At 34.9% G+C, this 21,518-nt stretch overlaps 2 protein-coding genes across 8 annotated transcripts in view; one reads left to right on the top strand and one right to left on the bottom strand.

The window, feature by feature from the left end:
• Positions 1-1,516: 1,516 nt before the first annotated feature.
• On the bottom strand, positions 1,517-9,613 carry LOC108978731 (discs overgrown protein kinase). Of its 7 annotated transcripts, XM_018949147.1 has the most exons (7): positions 9,514-9,613; positions 8,957-9,144; positions 8,724-8,873; positions 8,142-8,256; positions 5,291-5,633; positions 4,641-4,730; positions 1,517-4,575 (listed from the first exon to the last, which is right to left on the bottom strand). In XM_018949147.1, the coding sequence occupies exon 7, from the start codon at positions 4,499-4,501 to the stop codon at positions 3,188-3,190; it is 1,314 nt and encodes a 437-aa protein (XP_018804692.1). In that variant the 5' UTR covers positions 4,502-4,575; positions 4,641-4,730; positions 5,291-5,633; positions 8,142-8,256; positions 8,724-8,873; positions 8,957-9,144; positions 9,514-9,613; the 3' UTR covers positions 1,517-3,187. The 7 variants fall into 7 exon arrangements, with proteins under 7 accessions (XP_018804692.1, XP_018804693.1, XP_018804694.1 ...); XM_018949148.1 differs by having other exon boundaries at positions 5,291-5,651; positions 8,142-8,873; XM_018949149.1 differs by lacking the exon at positions 8,724-8,873.
• Positions 9,614-16,917: 7,304 nt separating this feature from the next.
• The window catches only part of LOC108978687 (flocculation protein FLO11), a 10,931-nt gene continuing 6,330 nt past the window's right edge, over positions 16,918-21,518 (top strand). Inside the window, exon 1 of the mRNA XM_018949083.1 lies at positions 16,918-17,371. Within this exon, the coding sequence (XP_018804628.1) occupies positions 17,169-17,371 (203 nt within the window). The 5' untranslated portion in view covers positions 16,918-17,168. The remainder of the gene's footprint in view (positions 17,372-21,518) is intronic.

The following is a 21,518-nucleotide window of genomic DNA, read 5'->3' as shown; positions in this document are numbered from 1 at the left end:
ACTTTTCTCTGAGACATGTCTCTTTAGTACGGACAGGGTTGCTTTAAAAGGTTCACACAGATTCTTCTTGTACTCCAATATACTTTATTTTAATTCATTTGCCCTTATACTTAATTTTTCAGTTATTTAAGGCAGACCCATGTTATTAGAATATGCAAGCATAATTAATACATTGCTTTATTTTGCATAAGCGCAGTCTTAAATGTACAATTTGCAAACAATTTGTTGATGTTATAGTTACACACAACACTTTTACAGTGAAGAGAGCCACTACAAATGTCGTGCAATGATTGGTCCAAATCATATAAATATTTAGTACAGTTCATAATCAAAACTGTCTAATGAGATTTGGGTTTATCTACAAATTTACTGAATTTTTTACACTGTGCTAATTGGACAAAAATACCTAATTCAAAAAGATAGATTCAAGAGATAAAGATAATGTTACAAATACTTAGGTGCCCACAATTTTTGATTGCTTTTTCGCTATAAATTTCTCTTTGAACCACTAAGCGACCGTCTAATATTTTTACTATGCTACGAAAATGTCCTCCAATAAGTTTACGCTGGAATTCTAACAAGAATGACAATGAATAAACAATGGACAAGAATAATTTGACCAAGTCCAAATATTCAACTTATTTAATGGGCTTTTGGAAACCTTTTGCACGACAGCATTTTAAAGCACTGTTACAAATCCAACACGCGAATATATAAAAAAAGAATAATAAAAAATTGGTGGATACTGTTAATTCATATAGTTACGTTTTATTTTCATATCTCGTATTTATATGCATTGAATTGAATTAAATTAAATATTTATCAGTTACTAATAGCTAATTAGGGACTCCATCTACGTGTCCTTTGTCGTTTGCCTGTTGCATTAATTATTAAAGATACATTTAGTTGTGTTCTTTTTGATGTTTTTATGTTTTTAAGGTATTTTATATTTATAATTTTTGTTACTATGTTTCTTATGAAATATATATTTAGATATATTACATTTCTAGCGCATTCTAAATAAATTTATTTCGTAATTAAATAGTTTACATATAACTACTTATAGTAAGTTTAGTTTTAATTAAAATTAATAAATGTTTTGTTAAGCTTTATTCCACATTTGTATATTATACACATATATGCATATACATATGTAATTTCTAATATATTTAAATGTTCGATTTTGTTTTTTAATTGGCTTTATCAAATATTTTATATTTATTGCATTAATAATTATTTCTTAAATGGTTTTGTTGTTATAAAACTAGCTTGGATTTATGCATTAAAATCATTGACAACGAAAAAGATATGCGGCTTTATACATACATATGTATGTAAAACATTCTATATTTTTTACTTAAAATTTTGAAGTAAACAATATATAAAGATAAAGCTTTACTCATAATTGCATTCTTTTGTTATTTATATAAACCTTGATTCTGGAGCAATTGATTTTCTTGAATGATCTTTAATCCCTAGCATTTGGTTACATTTTTTCAGTATGTATTCGAGCAAATTAAAATTTACAAACAAAGTTATACACCATTTTATTCCTTTATAGAGAAATTATAATTTTAAATGCAGATGTCAAAAATACATACATACTTACTCCATCTTCAGCACACAAAGATTATTATAAACAATCACTGTGTTACTTTCGAAGCATTATAATCAAAAGCCCGATCGTATTTCGATCTTCTGTGTGCATTAATTACAATATATACATATTTTTAGTGTTAATAAAGCTGTTCGAAATATACGTATTTCAGAGATATTCAATACAATTTTCAGCGACAAAATTAAATTTTAACCATTGTTAATTTCATTAAATGAGGTAAACGAGCAACTTGCTTGTTAAATTGGTTCCAAAGTGTTGTAAAAACTCTTGTTCAATTAAAAATATCGAAATTTTTATAAAAGTGGATTACAATTGTCTTGTATGATCCTAAATCAATCGTATCTTGTAATATTCAATATATTTTCTTTGCATCTAAAAACAGGAGCTTTTGAAGTTCCGTCCAATAATTTCAGCAGAAATTAAGAGAAAAAATTAATTTTTAATTCTCAAAATAAGGTATGTTTTCAAATATTTGTTCTTTGTTTTTAATATAAAATAATTAATAGGTATGGAACTTAAAGAATGATTATATATTAAATATACATACAATGCAAAACTATTTGTGTACATGTATATTTTGGGTGGATGAGTTCAGCTACAGCAAATATGCTTTATAAATTTATTTCTTCACAGCTACAACTATATGTTCATCATATTCATCACATTTAGCACGAATTACAAGTTTTATATGCAGCATTGAATTTCTCATTTACAAAGTTGGTCCATAGTATGACTCATCCGCGTACATGTCCAATGGTTTTTGTGTTATATTTATTGTTAATGTTAGTTACATACATACTTCGTTTCATTTTGCTATTTTTAAGAATACACCCTAGTTATGTTTTTCTACTACTTCAATTGTGTACAGTTTCATTTTCTCGAATGCCCCACTTAATTCTTCTTAATGTTTCTTCTGTAATTTCAGATTTAAAATGTCAAGAGAAGCTTCGATTTAGGAATATAAACTTAAATATTAAAGGTATTTTAATATATATTTAAGCATTTTTGTATATATGCAATATACATTATGGTATATATATAAAGTGTGTGGATGTGCACTTACATCGAATACAAACAATATGTATTCGGATTCTCGTGTAATTACGGATTAATAGAAAGTATTTTGTTGTTGTTTTGCGCCGATGCGTTTGTTGCGCTAACAAATCAGTTTACTGCAGTTCTTTTTATAAATAAGTTGGCATTACTAAAGCTTACGCTTGTAATTTTTATAATTATTATTTTTTGATTCATGTAAAATAATATCGCTGAAAGTGCTGGCTATAAATGTGGGATGGAGATTTTTTAGGATCACAAGTAATCTCCTTGCCATTTTTTTGCTTTCATCGTTTATTGGTCGGCACTTATTTTGAAGCATTGCAATGTCTACAAAGACTGTCATTACTCCATGAGTAAAGTGAATAAACGAATTTCCAAATCTAAAACTGCTAAACTAGATGAAGACGACCTGACCTATGCTCTATTAACTAGTTTTAATTGTGTGTATTTATATATATAAATATATATATGTATATGTATATAGTATGTAGATGAAATCTAAACAATAAAATATTATTTCGCGTTTCTCACGTCGTTGACAACGCTCGGTTGCACACATCCGACACCTCCGCCACCACCACCACCACCTGGACGCATGCGAATCGATGGTCGTCGCTCGGGCGTATCGTAAGGAGGACGCGATGAATTTGTGGCCGCCATTGAATCATCCATATTAAGACCGCCACCACCGGTGCCACTGCCCACAACCATTTGGGAAGTGCCGCCACCTCCGACCATTGCCCCGCTACTACTGACCAATGTCTGTGCTCCACCGCCCGAATTCATGATTTGTGCACTACCTATGGCAGCGACACCACTAGCTATTTGTTTTTGATTGTGTTGATGTTGTTGTTGCTGTGTTGCAGACGCTTCTTGTCCCTGTTGGCATTCACCACCACCGTCTTGATTTTGTTGTATGGCTTGTGGATTGCGCGGGCCGCCAAATTTTAGCAGATTCCAGTCGAATACGTAGTCATAGGTAAAGCCAAGACGATGGAATAAATTACGAAATAGTTTTCTTAAATAGCAATAATCCGGTCGCTGCTCAAAGTGCATTTGTCGGCAAAAGTTCAAATAATTTACAAATTCGCTGGGAAAACCTTTGCACAATGACAATATCGTCGTGGAAAGTTTCTTCTCCGAAATGCGTTCGTATTTTTGACGCTTGTTAGCTGCCTTCAAACCTTGCCATGGCAGTGCACCCAAATTGAAATACATCAGCACGTAACCGAGGGATTCTAAATCGTCACGACGAGACTGTTCAATGCCCAAATGTGTATTGATCGACGCATAGCGGGCAGTGCCAGTGAGATTTTTATTTTCCCGGTATGGTATGTGTTTCAGTGAGCGGGCGTCGCGGAATTTTTTCGCTAGTCCAAAGTCAATTATATAAACAAGGTTGCCCTTCTTACCCAAACCCATGAGGAAGTTGTCCGGTTTTATATCTCGGTGTATGAAGTCCCGAGAGTGTATGTAGTCTATGCGAGATATCATCTGGTCGGCGAGTAATAGAACGGTTTTTAATGAAAAACGTCGGGAACAGAAATTGAATAGGTCCTCTAATGATGGACCTAACAACTCCATCACCATCACGTTGTAGTCACCTTCTGAGCCACACCAGATAATACGCGGTATACCTATGCCGCCCTGCATGGTTTTATAGAATTTCGACTCGATGTGGAGTTGGGGATGTTTCGTACGAATGCATTCTAGTTTTATGGCAACTTCTTCGCCCGTATTGATTGTGGTTCCAAGATAAATATCCCCAAACGATCCTGAGCCAATTTTACGACCCAAGCGATATTTATTTCCAACCCGCAATTCCATATTTTTACAAAACAATGATCTCTAAAGACTACGTATTCTTTTGTAACTGATGTTTGAAATTATGGTTTTTGGCACTGAAATTAAAATATATATTTAGTTAGTTATTGAGAGCAACACAAAGAATCTCAAGTAATTAAACCTTTTTAATGTTGAAACAATTGTGCTGTCAATTATGAATTACTTCTTCGAGCAGTGCGTCGTTTAGGTTTTCGGTTGTAGAGTTCATAAACTAAAAGATAAGGAAATATTTGTAATTTACTGAAATTTAGCAAGAGAAAAGGGAAAAAAATTAAATAAAAAAATATTATTTTAGGTTCTTCAAAAGTTGTAATTGACATACGGTTTTTAAACTCAAACAGATATGTCTTTGAATGTGAAGATATTTAAAAATATATTACTACACAACATTTCAAATTCCTCACAATACAGTTCTTTATATACTAATAATATAATTAATGTTTTTTATTCAAAAAATCACTATTATGTAATATTATTTTATTGGTACTTATTTTACTGGTGCACTCGGTCACCTCGTATAGTTAGCTCAATACGAAAATTTTTTGGTTCTAAATTTCAAAAGTTTTGAAATAAATTTACATTGGTAGCACATTTAAAACGAAAAAGCCATCAACATTTATGTCAGGTTGTTTTTAAAGCTGAAAAATTGTGCGAAACACCGTTTTTTCTATGTTGGTTACAAAATTGTGTGATATATATGTACATATGTACATCTCAAAAATATATCAGTATATACATACATAATATCAGGAATATCATTTAAAAGCTTACCGCGCTGTTTTTGTGGTTCCTCTGGTGCCGATGAAAGAATGGAACGGTATAGTATTGAACTATGTTGCGAATGGTGTCGTATGGTGGCAGTGTGTGGTGAACAGAAAAAAACGGGATTTATGTGAGGCGTCTGTCTGGTTTGCGGCTTTCTGTTAGTTTTTGAATTGTGTGTGAAACTAAGATCCTTTATACCGCTTCAGACTGTTCCACTGTTATTCTCAAGGCAAAGCGTTTTTGCTTTGAAATACATATTCCGTTAAGAGTATTTACTGAATTGAGCCATCAATTAGTTGTCGGGTTTATAGATTGTGGCTGTCGAATTGATTTTTGCTCCGTTTTAGTTCTGAAAAATGTGTGAAAACTTAAATTGAAATTAAGTTGATTAGTAAAACATGACAATAGTAAATAATCATTCCTTCATTTATTGACAAATTTCAGTCGACAACAATGACTAATAATAGTTCAATACAATACGTATTATATTATTCAGAATTCCTTTACGCGGAGGTAAGTTTAAGCAAGATCGAACGGTGCGACTCACAACGCTATAGGAGGGATTAGTCTCTCTCGCAAACCAGTTATCTCTATGTAACCAGAACAGGACTTGATTTTTGTCTGGATAATGCCTGTATGTTAATGAGAGTGTCTTTGACGTTTACCAAAAACAATAAAAAAAAAGCAGCTTATTCAATCTGTTAATCAATTCATACTTTTATTGCATTGGGAATTATGTTAATACACTGAAATTGCCCATTACGGACAGTCCTTCTAACTATATACCTACCAGAAATGGGCAAATTTTATGAACGAAACGTTTTCATTACTGTTTTTTATACATAACCAGACATAAGATCCAATGAGCGGATATAGACATTATTTAAATATATGAAGAAAATTGTGTAAAATTTGTAGTTCCCATAAAACCGAAAAGGAAAACTAATGATAGTAACCTAACAGTAGTTCGCATTTATTAGTTCAATTGAATCTAAGGATACATTTTTAACAAACGTTTTGGCATGTCCCGATATTTGGACAACTTCCATAGTCGTACAAAAAAACCTGCGACGACTTATGAGCAATTTCATCGTATCTATGTTTTGTAAATAGTCCCAAACAAATAGGAAACTAAATTTTACAACTTTATGCCCATTTTTCTGATATGTAAGCTCCGCAATTTTTCATATAGATTTTAGCTATAACCAATATCTTGAAGAGTTGCACTCTTTGAGGTAACATCTCAATTTCATACACATTAATCTATTTCTTATTGTTATTAATGGATCAATGGGAAATTATATTTTTGAGTAAGATGCACACGATTGTTACATTTATTTATGGGATTTTATATATGCATCTTATAGGAAAAGTAACGAATTTCTCCAGCATACAAATTTCATTACATTTTTAATTCGACCATAAATTATTTTGGCGACAGTAGTTTTGAACATACAGTCGCTGCTTATAGAAGATGGTTTATAATAGTATCTCTTTATAAAAACAACATAGCGATTACTGACTTTAATTATATAGACCAATGACATTAAAAGAACTGTTATTAAATTATAACTAGGTTTGTAAATAAATAAATAAAACGAAAAATCAGCATTCACACACGAATTACCGATCGCCTAACCACACATATACAGCAAACAGCTGACGATAGCAGCTGGAAGAGGAATTGGAAAAATAAAACAAGACCAACTACCAACGTCAACAAAAAACAATAACATAATAGAAGACAAAGAATTTTCTCTTTATGCTTTATGAAGACTTCATCGCAGTTCATTTGATTTCCGTTTCCGACTTTATCTAAACTAACTTCAATTCCACATTCTTTTTAAACATTAAACGAAATCCCCCAATTCATTGTCGCCAATAGCCGCTTAGAATCCAATTAGAAAGAGTCTTCTTCTTGCTGTATTTCATCTCTTTGTACACATTCAATAATGACCATAAAATTTCAATGAATAATGAAATTGAACATCCCTGAAGTAATTTGGAGGAACATTGCTGAGTTGACACCATTTGGTCGGATAAAAATCAGAGGACGTTCCAGTTACGTCGACCTAACCAATCGACGGCAATGATTACCGCTTCATGAGACTGATTCAAGTGAACAACTTTTCGTTCATTTATAACTGCGTGCACTTATTGTTACTGATCTCTGTATAATATCTATATAAATAATTTCATAAGTGAGTGGAAGAAATGTGTATCTCCTTAACTCAGCTAGGAATGTAAGTGATTACTTGATGGGGAAACCGGGCGTAGTTCCTGGTAATTCGCATTGCACGTATGTTCATATTAACTCACCCCGATAACTTCGTAAAGTTGCATTCATACATCCTATTCTTTATTAAGTAACCGGACCGGACCCGGAATTTTATCCGGCCAAAGATAACATAGGACAGACATATGTATTGTTTTGTTGTATTAAAAAAATTCACCTGACGTACTTTGTATCAAAAAAAAAAAAAAAAAACCCGCAGCTTTGGTTCTTTTCTTTTGTTTCGGTTTTAAAATTGATTTTCAGTCAATATAATAATAATAATAAAATTACGGAGAGTATGTAAAAATTTTTCACAAAATAGACCCCAGATACTCGAATAATCACTTTTTTCATATTTAAAAAATCTAAAAAATGCTAAAATATAAAATACAATAAGTTCACTTGCAGTCAATGGCCTGGTATTGGCGAGGACAACCAGATGTGTTGACACCCGCAAATGGCATAAGGCTAAGATTTCTATTACACACAAGTGATAAAAATTGAACCGAAAACCATGTAAGCAGCTATGGATATAATACGCGTAACATGTGCGTTGATATTTGTTATTATATTAATACTTACATTTTCTTTGGTCGCGTTGTCTGCTTTTGCCGTATATTTATTTTGGAAATTGAGGGTTATAATAAAGATGCACCTGACGACAAAAGCTCACACACACTCCACATTCATTAGACACCTCGACCAGAAAAAATTAAAATTAAATTCTTCGATTTTCACAATTTGTAATTAAGAAAGATGTAAACATATTAACGGAGATTATTTTATTTTCTACAAAAGTATTGAAATGAAAAATGTGATCTAAACCGATGTTCACGACGATTTCAACAGTATGTAACAACGGGCATTGGACATGGTGTCACGACAAAGTTGTCTAGTACGGCTATGCTGAAAATACTGCGAATCCTCAAATATCGCGAGTATGCATCGGTAAATGGATTATTAATTTATATAATTTTATTATATCTGCTTATTATTGTCGTCGTAGTTATCGAAGGTGTTTTAAGCGTCAATACATATTTTTTTATGCCTAGCTACGACTTTTCGATCAAGCAGAATCCACGCACGCACGCACAAATCAAGAAATTTTCCTTTAAGAATATTTCAATACTTCACACTTATTTAGTAGATGAATAGGTTTAAAACCTTTTTTCCGGACATAAAAGCCCCCTTATTCACTTTAGTTGCTTCACCAAAATTTTCATTTGTAAAATAATCACAAAAGATTTTCGAAGTCGCCTCGTTGGAATAATTTTGTCCGTCCGTTTGCTAATGTTCCGAGCTTGTCAGTGCTATCTACGATTGAAAACAGTAAATTGCTATTTCTGTATCGTTTCTACTCATTCATTTTGAATTAAGGAAACTTTTGTTCATCTTACTTGCGCACAAATAAGCAACAACAGTGTGTTCAGCAGCTAGCAGCTCGTTGGCCTCAATCGGCGATGGTATTCGCATTTATTCACCTTCGAATTCGAATGTAAACGGGCAGTGTTACCGTTACCAATTGTTGGTGTAACTAACTAAATGACTGATTGGAATAGGTTTTTGGCGCTAACGGAGCTACTGTCTATATATAAAAAAAATAATAAAAAAAATAATAATTAAATGCCTGTTATAACTTGGCGTTTTTATAAGTGTCCTTTTTTTTATGTCTTGCAATGGCTATAAGGGAAGGTAACCCTGTCGTTATACATTTAGTATTTCGAATTCTTTTCTTTATTTTGCTTCAACGTCGCCGTGGCTGCTTATAGCCCAATCTTCGAAACCGAATGTTTTTCGCCACTTTGCATTTTTTTTTTTACTTTTTTCGTTCACTGAATATCCTACATTGGTGACTCTCCACAACACATGCTAAATTCTTAGGTTACACAGATCGATTCAAAATAAGTTTCACACGCGATCTCATGTTTTAAGAACAACTTTCTTTCACACTTACGTTTATTTTATTATTTATCCGTATGTTGTAAATTAATTTAGAATATCACTTAATTTAATCTCTTCAATAAGACTTTGCCATTTCAGCCTATCGGACAGAATTCCAGTGTTGAACAATTATGAATTGTATATTAAATGTCGAAACAAAATGTCATCGCATGGTTGGGAACTAAACTAACAGGGCTGCATTCGTTAAACCTAGTTCTCAAGTGAAGTTTCCACTTTTATTTGTAATTGTACACTAATTTAATTAAAATTATTTTAGTTATTAAGTCTAAAGTAAATATGGCGTATTACATATAAGTGAAAATGTTTCAAATTATGAGAAATTTGATAAATGTTTATTTGGTTTTATTGCATACTGGACGGAAACATTGTTTGTCAAGATTTATAAAATCGGATCATAATTGTTATGTTGGAAACTTTTATAAATCCGATAACCGCTTAAGAGTAAAGTAAGAAACCTAAAATTTAATTATAAGTACGCAGATGAAAACATGTTTAAATATTAGGGTCCCGTTTATTTTTAGGAAGTATTTCATAACTTAAAAACTAATTATCCCAATTCACCCAAATTCGATCCCCAGCATTATGCTTATTACGACTGGCTTCGCTAGATATGAAGCCGGTGTTTTATGTTTCTGCACATTAGAATAAGCTTAGACATTTTAGTTTTATAAACTGAATCTATATTAATGAAATGGTTCTCTGTGGTTGACTTAATATTAAGTAAAATGTCTAATAGCCAACATTTTCCTCATCAAATTTAATCCTCCCAAATCGCGAGAGTATCGTCATAATAATCGGCCTCACTCGAACTTAATTTTTTATTTCTTTTTTTACTCAGAGAACAGTGGATATAAAATGTACTTCAGTTTTGCCAATTATTTGTTTCCTTGGTTGACATTATAAGGAGGCAAATAAGTAGATAAAATATCATAATTACATACATACTATGTATTTAAAAAAGCCAAAGAGGGTAGATAAGGAAGCATAAGTTCTTGAACAATATATAACGAGTATATTAATTTCACTTTGATTGATAACAATTTATTATTAGCAGGATTACGAGAATCATAAGGGTGGAAGTTGAGAGAAATAGCATTGAAATTAACAAACGAGCTAATTTTACAGAGTGGCGTTTTCATCAATATATATACATAAGTATTTTTGTATAAAATTTGTATTTCAAGTCAAGTAAGTTTAAAGGCTAACTAAGTCATGGGAAATTGCTTAGGAGTTTAACACTTTCTTCTCTTTCAACATTTTGCTTTGAGAAGACCCTGTAGACATGTACATACATATACATATGCTTAATCTGTGAAATATTAAATTTCACCTATGGGTGAGCAATGTCAGGCAAGTAGTTAAATTATCCCAGTTATTCTTATCGGGCTTATATCTTGCTTATAACCAAATGTTTCCAAATAATGCTGATTGAAGTCCCTGCAAGTCTAGCTCTGTTGAGACGCCTAACATCTATTTCTGAGTGGATATCTAGAAATAACGACGCACTCGTAGTACTATGTATACGGCTTTGAAAACGAAAATGAGTAGACTATTCTCGTCTATTGTGAAAGTATAGTAAATGTTGATAGCCTCACGTGGTCCCACGAACGTTAACATAATTGAACACTTCGTATTTCTTTCGAACTCATTGTTTTCAAACCGACCAAAGGAAGGGAACCCAATTTTTAAAAAGTAAGCAAGAATGATATCTGGAAATAAAGTTATTATTATTGTTGTTGACATTAAATGGAAAATACATTTTTCAGAGGGACAAAGGGATATTCACTAAAACTTTTAACGATTTTATAATGGGATATAATCGTATACACCTAGTTCTGTTAAAAAGGTTAAGAAGCATGGCAATCCAGTTGAAAAAAGCTGGGAAACGAAACACGGGAAGACATTCCACAAATTTTTGGAAAGAAGCATATTCTCCATCATTTTATTTTGCTTTGATAAAACATGTTCATTTTATTGACTAACTTGCTTACGACTAAAACAGTCTGAAGCATAAACGAACACGCAGCTGGCGCCCAATGTTATACAACATTCATATGCCTAAATGCAGTTCTAATAGTAGTTATATTATTTTGGGCAAATCTGTATGTAACAATACAAAACAATACCCTTTGCAGTAGCAATAGGTCATCGACACAGTATTCCCCATTTAGGTCTCGCAGAGTATTCAAGAAACACGGGGAATCGTAAACGTCAAGCATACAAGGGTTCCTATCTATATTTCGGGGTTAGAGAACAAATATCAAAATTAATCTTCGAAAATCGTTTCATTGTTTTTCAACATATTCTTCATTGCATGATTCAAAGTCAATCCAATTGTCGAAGTAATTCTTCATTCTCCTTCATTTGGCTTAGTTTATCTTTTATGAATCCGAATAAAAAGAAGTAACTAGGTGTCGAGTCACAACTATACGCTGGATGAATCCTCAAATCGATATATAAGTTCTCAAAAACGCGGGAAATTGTGATCTGTTTCCGGCTGTTGGTTTAGCTTACTTTTTGAAACACAACTGGCAAATAAATAACCGTATACCACTCAGAATTTACTGTTCTGCTTTGTTCCAGTGGTGTATTTGCACCCATATAGTCGACTGCTGTTTTTTTTCGGAATCATAGGAATAAATCCACGATTCTTTAACTTTCACGATCGCTACCGCTTTCGTATTTTTAACATTTCCCTCAGCCAATCGGCACGGTATTTTTTTGAGCGATTGATAAATTTTGTGGGATCCAACGTTAACAAATTTTTTTACATTCATATATTCATGAACTATTGGATGTAAGCTGGTCCTACTATTGCCACATGACGACCTTGCACACACATTTAATATCTCTTTCGGCCGAGATGAATGTTTTAAGTCACTGTAAACCACACAAATAACGCTCGTATGTCAAAACATATTGTGAGTTGCCAGATTGCAATACTAAGCTTGGCAAATCCCGAAAAATAAAAGGCAACCTATGTACAGCTGTACATATTATTTACTACATACATATGTTCATATCTATGTGCGTCTTTAGCATTAACAAGATGCGCATAAGTATGTATGTAAGTGGCATAACATGGCAATAGCAACCAAAGCAACAAATAATAACCTTAGTGGCATCAGCAAAAATCGCGGTAATATTGCTCACTCGCGTATACGTATGTGGATAAGCTGTTGACATCGCTTCTCTCGTTGCTGCTAATTGATTTCATTTAACAAATGTCGCGAGGAATATTTACTCAACTTGTTATGATCATTTGCCCCGCTCGGTCGTGTGTTGATTCACTGGTTCGCTAATGTCTCCCATGTTGGTGTGTTTGGCTGTAAATTCTGTTTTATTGTTTTTGCTTTCGTTATGTTGTTTTTTTGCTATTACACTTTATTATAGCCGACGTTGGTACATACCAATGCATACATACTTATGTTTCTCACGTACTACTTATTTTGCTGTCTTTTCGTTGCCTTTGTTGTTTCTATTGTCCAACCACTTAAGTAATCCGTTAGCCAATAGCAGGCGACATTAACTGCCCGAGGCGGTGTTTTGTTCGCTTGCCGTTAATTGATTTAAATGATGCTTTTGCCGCTGCCAGCCAATCAGCTCACAGCGTAATATTTCAACTTTGAAAGTTCTTGCGATTACATAATTTGATCTAAAAATTCGATTATAATAAGTAATATCTAAACTAATCCTCTAGTAAAGGGAAAATAGCCTCAACTTTGACAATTTCCCGAGCTCTATTTCCCGATAGCTCTATTTATGCTAAATATGCATGATCCTTAATTAAATTTCATACTTCGTATTACCTAACCTAACTTAGTCTACATATGGGGTTGAAAAAGTTATTATCTTAAAAGCAAGGATGTTACAGAAAATCAGAAAGTGCTTTGTTCTACGACGCTGTTCCCTTTTATTTGTTGACTTTTTTGAAAGATTTACAACACGAACTGGTTAATCTCCTGGTAATGAGAAAAATGTTCATCAATTCTCTGGTGTCGGGCGAAGTCATTCATGCGCTTCAATATCTGGTTAATTGATCACGGTAAAAGTCTCAGGCTCATAAAAGGTTACTTGAAATCAGGTGTGTAATGTTATAAAGTTATAGAGTTGTATAAAAGGGCTATCGGGCTTTGACACTTATTTCTAATGGTCAGTGAAGTTCCCAAAATTTTCTCGAGGGAGGGAAAGGGGGTGGGGTCAGCGCTAAATAATTAAGTTAAGCAATTTTCTTTAAAACTGAATCGGGTCACAATCATCTATAATAATTTTGCTTTCTGATATTTGTTTTCATGATATGACTCCATCTTCATTCATTTTTAGCTGAGTATGTGTTTAGAATGTGGTAAGATCTAACAGCGTGCTCTATCAAAAAATGTGTTCCTCCTTGCTTTAGGCTTGGATCTATCCCTCTAAATTGAATGCGACTGCACCACTGCTCACTGAAACGATTGTGAAGGAATATGTACAGTTGTACACACAAACATACAGTACACAATCATTTGACATTGAAAATTAGGATAGCTTCACGAAATCAGGTGAGAAGAAATAAAAAATTTAATAAAAGTACATTGTGTAAGTATTAACAAGTGGCAAATGGAAGGGAAAATGTATGCTTGTGTGTGTGCGTGAATATGGATGGCTCTATGGAGGTTATTATTTGTATTTCCCAACTGTGTGTTACACATGCTTCGCTTCGTTGTGCCACTGTTTGCTCAAGAAAGCCGCCCCCAAGATACCATGTCTGCGTACATACATATGAACATATATTTTACTTATTTAACAAGTATATACTTATATACATATGTATATTTGAGCCCGTTTGTCTGCATAACCATAAGAACACTTTGGGCTTTCAATTTTCCTTGAGTTCTTTAAGGTTGAGTGAACTGCTGTTGCGGCGGTGTGTTGGATGTGCTGCATTAATCGCCGCAAGTTGCTACAAAAGCGCATACAAAAGTAATTGCTACACATGTACACTCTTAATCCAAGTTTAATTCAAGCTTCTTTCATGCGCCAGAAATGGTCTTACTCTTATAGCATTTGTCTAATGCTCAGTGGATGTGATGTTATGATGCGGCGCTGCATTCGGTGCGTCGGTTCTTTTGATGTGCGAAAATGTGCATTTGGAAATATTTCGATTCTTCTATGCCTTTGATGCGAAGTGCGTCCGTCAGCAGCATGAAAGCGTTGATCAGTATCGAGACGGAATAAATACTACATAAATACGGCAATGGAGGAAGGGAGGGGAAGTCTTGCAATAACTAATGAATTCGCAATTACATCATAAAAGAATTAATTTGTATTATAGGAATACTTGTTAGTCTTATCTAACTGGAGCGTCTTCAGCTGCATTTACTCATTGTATGCAAATATGAAGACACTTGCACATAAACACATAAATACATAAATACATATGTTTATACTCACGAAGTCGCATGCTTGTGGACATCGAGAGGTCAATAAAATGTTCTATATGTAATGTCCGAAAAATCTGTCTTTCGCAAGTATTTCCATTTAAGTGTTAAATATGGTATATGTGCGTGGATCTGACTATTGTTGGCATTACTTAGTGACCACAACTATTAGGAGTTGGTCCGCGGGCGAAAATTGTGGTTCAAATACACATGCTGAAGTGCGATTGTCGGCCTCGCTTGAGAATTTTACATTGCAATTCTTGCTAGGCTCGAATGTAAAGACACAAATTTCGGCTCCACGAAATCAACTAGTGGTCGAAGATCCTACGGACCGATGTATGTACAGAGTTTATCCGTAAAATAGTAAGACTGAATCGGGGCGTTGTTTTAAAGCAACGTCCAATTGGTTGCGATCCCGCTTCACCTTTCGTTTCAGGTAAAACTTGGCGTTGAAGGTTTGTCATGGTGGCCATGCCTTTGATGTCAAAAAAGACAGTGACGACGTTTTCACTTTGGATTTGCATTTCGCAGGTCTCCCAGAACGGTCTTCATCAGCAACGTCTTGACGGCCACGGAAACGGTGCCAGCGAAATACACCACTTCTTGCTAAAACAACATCTGAGTAAGCCGTTCGTTAGCTAGGAACGCCCTCTCCCAAATCCAGCGCCGGTGCGCACACGGTCCGAAGTACAGTCGCGGCGGAAGAAAATCAATCCTATTACTTTCCTCCCAACCCAGTTTATACATATTTCTTTATTTATTCGAATCCTCAAACTTCAATGTAATGCCACCTGGTCGAGATACAATATTGAAAAAAAAGGATCGGGTGATCTGAATTCTAAAAGCTTATAAAATAAGTAACAAAACTCTGTCTTCTTACGTGCGCTTTTGTAACGGATTATTAAACTAGGATAGTTCGATTTTGTAACGGAATAAGTTGATGGTTCATCATTTCACTTTTCTATATATCTGTGATAAGTTTCGAAACTGGTAAACATAGCTGCAACAACAGGCGATTCGCACTTTTATCATAACATCGATTTCAAATAGAGTTTAAAACCTATTTCAAATAAAACCGGTTTGAGGGCCGCCAATAAATGGGAGCGGATGTACAGTAACAGTAACAGTCGCATTTACACACAGACATAAATCCCGAGGAAATGGAGCGGTGAACGCGGTGTAGGGGACGCTTCTTATAAGTTTCTTATGAACCACTTGATGGATCCATATAAATATGTATACACACCTATGTAAATAAGTCTATCCTTGCTGGTGCCAAGTCGCAAGTGTTACTCTTCAAAGCACAACACATAGCCCCTTACACTTCCGCAAGAAATATATGAATGTGCCAGTATCTAAGTACGACTATTTACTCTACTTATGTGTGTACGTATATTTGCATATCAACTTTAAATGAGATATGCCTGCATACACAAATACATATGCACTTCTATGGTGTGCCCAAAGAGTGCCGAAGGGTTGGAACTTCCACAAGTATGGCAGACACGCATGCGATTCCACTTCTGGACTTTAATAACTAAACTTAAGGGGGGACTCAATCGACTTAGAGCATGAACACACACACACACACACACACACACGTGTGAAAAAACCTGGCTCCACTTAAACGCGACTTGTCGACATTATAAAATATATACATACATATGTACATGTGTATTGGTATGCGGTCGTATAATTGACGCGAAACGTTAGGTCGGCAAATGCTCGTTAAAGCGATCTTGTGTGTGCACGAGTACGCATAGAAAGGCGGGCAGTACGCGATTCGTTATCTGAACGATTGCCGGTGTTGGCGCGCTCTTCTTGGGAGCTCTATGTGGCGTTGTTGTTTATGGCTGAAGTTGTTTGTTTGCTGTGCTTGAGGTATCTGCGCTTGTGTTGGTGTTGGTTAAGTCAGAGGGATTTCTCCTCGAAGATCAGCGATCGCTGGCGACAGTTTTCGTCGGTGGTTCGAGCTATGCGCGCAACATTGTGATCGCTTACGGATATTAACGATCACTTGTTCTTCGCATGTTGTTGGTGGAGGGTGCAGGCGTGTGTGTGCAGTTTAACCAAGCTCAAAGTTTAGTAAAGAAAGTACCAATAGAACGTCCTAAGGGCAAGCAAAATTAACAGAAAAGAAAAGAATAATATGAAATTATAAAATTATTCTGCAAAATAATTATTTAATCAATAAAGAGTTACGGTTTTGTGTTTGGTGGTGTTTGTCATAATGGATGCCGACATTAGTTCTCCCGAGTCGAAACAATCTCGCTCTAAGCCGGTGGAAACACTTGTGTTGGCAAACTATGCCGCTAAGGCGGAACTGAAGCGTGGTGGTGTTGGCAATGGCCGCAAAGAGGATGAGCGCATTACGACGGCTGTTATGAAGGTATTGGAGGGATACGATTGGAACTTGGTACAAGCGACTGCCAAGTGAGTGCTAAATATATTTCTATAATATAATATATGTATGTAAACGACCCCTGCAATATAACTAAATGCTTGAAATTGCTAAAAGTGCGAAAGTTGTGTAAAGAAGAACTTCAAAAGCATAAAAAGGTGAATACCAATGATACAGACCAATGTCCGTAGGAACGTCCAAATCTACAACTAATCTTAATAAGATGTCTAAATACTAAAAGACGATAAGTTTTACTTAGTTATCAAAATTATGTAAATGCAATTCAAAAGGCAATGGCACTGACACGAATAGTACTCTTGACATCATTTTTTTACAATGGTGGTCATCACACTTTATATCTATCTGAAACAGGCTTCTAGCTACTTTAAACCCGATTAGTTTCCTCGACCAACATTCTAAGCAATAAATTTTAAATTTTCAAAAACTCTTGTTGAGATGAGAGTCTTTTAACTGTTTTAATATTCAACTTATTAGTCAGCTTTATCAAAACGAAGTACACAATTATGCCAACGGTGCTTAGTTTTTATGGTCGTTTTTATATTTCTGTACAATTGTAAGTAGCTTCTTAATCTCTGAGCAGGGCATATTAACACCCAGAAGGAAACGTGGGCCGCCCTATAGAGTATATAGTATACATATAACGTGACGAACTGAGTCGATATAGCTGTCTCCGCCTGTCTGCAAAATTGCCCAAAAATGTTTTGGCATTCAAAATTTCTTTGAATTAATTTCGATTAATAAAAATGTTTCTTCTCTGCAATCATAAATGTTAAAATGGTTATTGTGGGCATGCTTATGGTCCATAGATGGATCAAACTGTCATTATCTGTCGGTCGGGTGTGGAAACTGGAAAATACATATGTGTTGATATCTGTTAGAAATATTGGTGTGAAGTACTAATTTTTACAAAACCAATATTTTTCTATAACATGATACGGTCCCCCATTGTTTGTTCAACTTATCATATCAAAATCGCACTTATGCCTTGCAATGTGTTTGTGTTTGTGACTTGAGATTGCAAAGCTTTATCTAAGCTACCGGGTGCACACCATCACCGAAAACATGCTATCGCATGTTGCTAATGACTCATTTATTGTTTATGTCTTTATGTGATTTTGAATTAAACTCTTTAAATTGCTTTTTTGACACTTTGTGTGAAATTAGTGTAACATTAGTGGCAATAGCTATAATAAGGACGAACTATATCTACGTATACCTACTGATCAAATTTGACTTGTCTCGATGAGTTTTGTAGTCTATCCACTGCGTAACGGAAACAAAGAGAAAGTTTGAGAAACACTGCTTAAAAATTGTTCTGTGAGCATTAGAGAGATAGCAGAGGACCCCGCGTGTCGGGAAGGATGCAGAATATGGGTCCCCTGCAAGATCAATTTATTGATATTATATTTTGTTTTTTTTTTTTGGGAAATATTAGATTCATTTTACCATATTTTTTGTTCATAATGATTGGGGAACGCATCTAGAAGAATCATTGATATTAATATTACTTTGAGACTAACTGGTGTATGGGAAATTGGATTAAGCGTTGGCATGCTTGAAATCATTTGAAAAGATCTTAAAGCATGTCTTATTATTGAAATTGAAGGCATTTTATGCAAGTGGAATTCGGATATGGCCTTCAAAACTTTTTTCGTATTACATGGATGGAGATTATAACCAAATAAGAATCAATTAAATAATCCATAAAACCGTTCAGCTATCAAATAAACTTTAATATTATGTTACTCGATGTTCACAATTTATTTTTTCTTTGCTGGGACATGAAAATTTGTCACAAATCGAAATGCTTGATTAAAAATAAGATTGTCGTAACTATTCAATAGGAAGCATTACAAAAACGTTAATTTCGGTGCAACCGGTTATATGACCTTTCAAAAATACAAAAGTTTCCTCACTAGAATTTTGATCAGTCAGTTTGCACCGCACCTACATTCTATAGTGACTCGATCTGCAAAATTTCTTCGGAGATTGCCGCATTGCCATAAGCAATTATCCATGTGAAAACTTTTGAAGTTACCTCGTCAAACTTTCCACACGTTCCATACAAGCATATGCTATAGTAGTCCGTTTCAACTGAGGAGCAGCTTCTTGGTGGGTTGAGTTTTGGCCAACTTAATTTTCTATGCTCAGGATGCGAAAAGATAACATAGAAAATCCAGGAAACCTGTGAACACTTTCAATGAAACAATATGTTACTTTAACTCAATAACTTTAAAATTTGAATCAGTTGAGCTCCACCTGATTTGAATTCCACTCGACCTGCCTAATACATGGTATGTGTATGAGCAAGCTTCTTTCGACTGAGGCGGAATCTTGAACTTATATACCAAAATAGCTGGGCAAACCTTAAGCTGAGCTGTGATCTCTTGATTTTCAAGTGGTCTCTACATGTACGTCTCTTATCAAATGTAAGATACATTTTTACGAATATTGATCAACTTTGTTCTGATTTTTCTTTGTTTTGTATAACAAGTATTAGTGCTCATGGTTTTGTTCTCTGCGGGATATATTATAGTTCGATGTAACAATCTCTTCTTTTAAACATTTGCTCCCAACATTTCATTTGTTAAGAGCATATAATATTTCGAAAATACTTATTAATTATAATTACACAAAATACTCGTATTTTATGCCAATCAAATCTTGCAAGATTCCAAATCCACAGCTCCGCTCAAGTGGAATTTGAGATTACCATCCTATTTTTATAGCGTTGTTGTCAAGGATATCATACGTTCATCTCAAATTATAATTGAACTTTCTCTCAGCACTGTAGATATTCTGCTATTTTTTTATGTTACATGTTCTTTTTGGTTTGTTATGAATGTCTGTTCGTCCTTCGCCCAGCATCTAACGAAGTCGCCGCAATACCGGGCAATCCATCTGCCAATGCGACTTTCTGTTATAATATTAGAAACGCCTTGTTCAGTAAAAATAATCAGTATAATCAATATCTTAAGACAGTATGGTTAACCACATTTATGTTAAGACTGAAAACTGCACTTTTTTGTGTTATTTGTCTCCTAAGCATTAGAATCTTGAAATATAATATTTTCACCATCTACACACAAAAATACTTAACATCTCGAAAAACTCCAAAGAAAATACGAAAAATCCATTTTTTTTTTTCAAAGCAATCAAAAAATCAGGCGAATGGCAGCGGAAATTTGTTTAAGCTACTTGCAGCAAAGTAACGTGGGGCAGCGGCCACATCTCTGCTGCTGTCATAGCTTATCAATTCGCTGCACGTTTTTCATGCGAATGGTTGTATGTGGCATCGTCTTTTTTTGCGTTATGGTGGTGAATGAAAAATTATTTGTTTGTTAAGATCGTCATCGCTTATCTCGCGCCAAAGCGCCCTGCAGCAGGCAGCAGGCAGCAGGCAGCAGGCAGCAGGCAGCGAAAAGCATAGTGCGCTGGGTACTCAAAAAATAACAGTGCAAACAAGTGTCAACCGCAAAATGTCAACAAACCAGCAAGTTCACAAAGCCAGTGAAAACAAGGGAAAACAAAAAGAAACCACCAACAAATAGCTTCCGACCTTCCGCTGCATTGAAGACGGCAAGTGTTCAAAAAGAAAACGAAGCCGACGCCAAGACCTAACAACTAACTCGCACACTAGTGTAAACAAACAAACAACAATAACAACAGCGACGGCAGCAGCAGCACACAAATTGCGTGTGCATATTTTAGGCCGAGCGTGCAACCGTGAGTGGCCAACTCGGATTCAGTGCGTGGGAACTGTCACATAACGGCCGATGCGGCGGCCGAGCGGACAGGTACTTGCTCGGCCGTTGCGGCAGTGAAGTCGCACTTCCATAAACGTAGCTGCAACGTGCTTAAGGCACATAAGTGCACACGCGCAGCGACGCGCCTCCTCCGAGTGAACAAACACTGCAGCAGTGCAGCGCTGCGTTCGTGTGCATGAGTGTAGTTTTATTATCTGCTCAATAAATATTTACTTTTTCGCTCGTATAGTTTTGTTGCTGGTTTCGGTTTCTGTTGTACATGGCTGCAACAAATAGGCTGCACGGTGCACATTTAACCGAAAATTAATTTGTTTGCCGCGGTTAAATAACCATAGCTGTTGTTTAAGTACCCCCACACGCATATACATACTTAAACAACAGCTATATATAT

This window comes from Bactrocera latifrons, unplaced genomic scaffold, assembly GCF_001853355.1.
Source record: "Bactrocera latifrons isolate USDA-ARS-PBARC rearing strain unplaced genomic scaffold, ASM185335v1 scaffold_126, whole genome shotgun sequence".
Classification (NCBI taxonomy): domain Eukaryota; kingdom Metazoa; phylum Arthropoda; class Insecta; order Diptera; family Tephritidae; genus Bactrocera; species Bactrocera latifrons.
The sequence above is the reverse complement of the archived record's forward strand: the minus strand, read 5'-3'. Positions and strand labels throughout refer to the sequence as shown.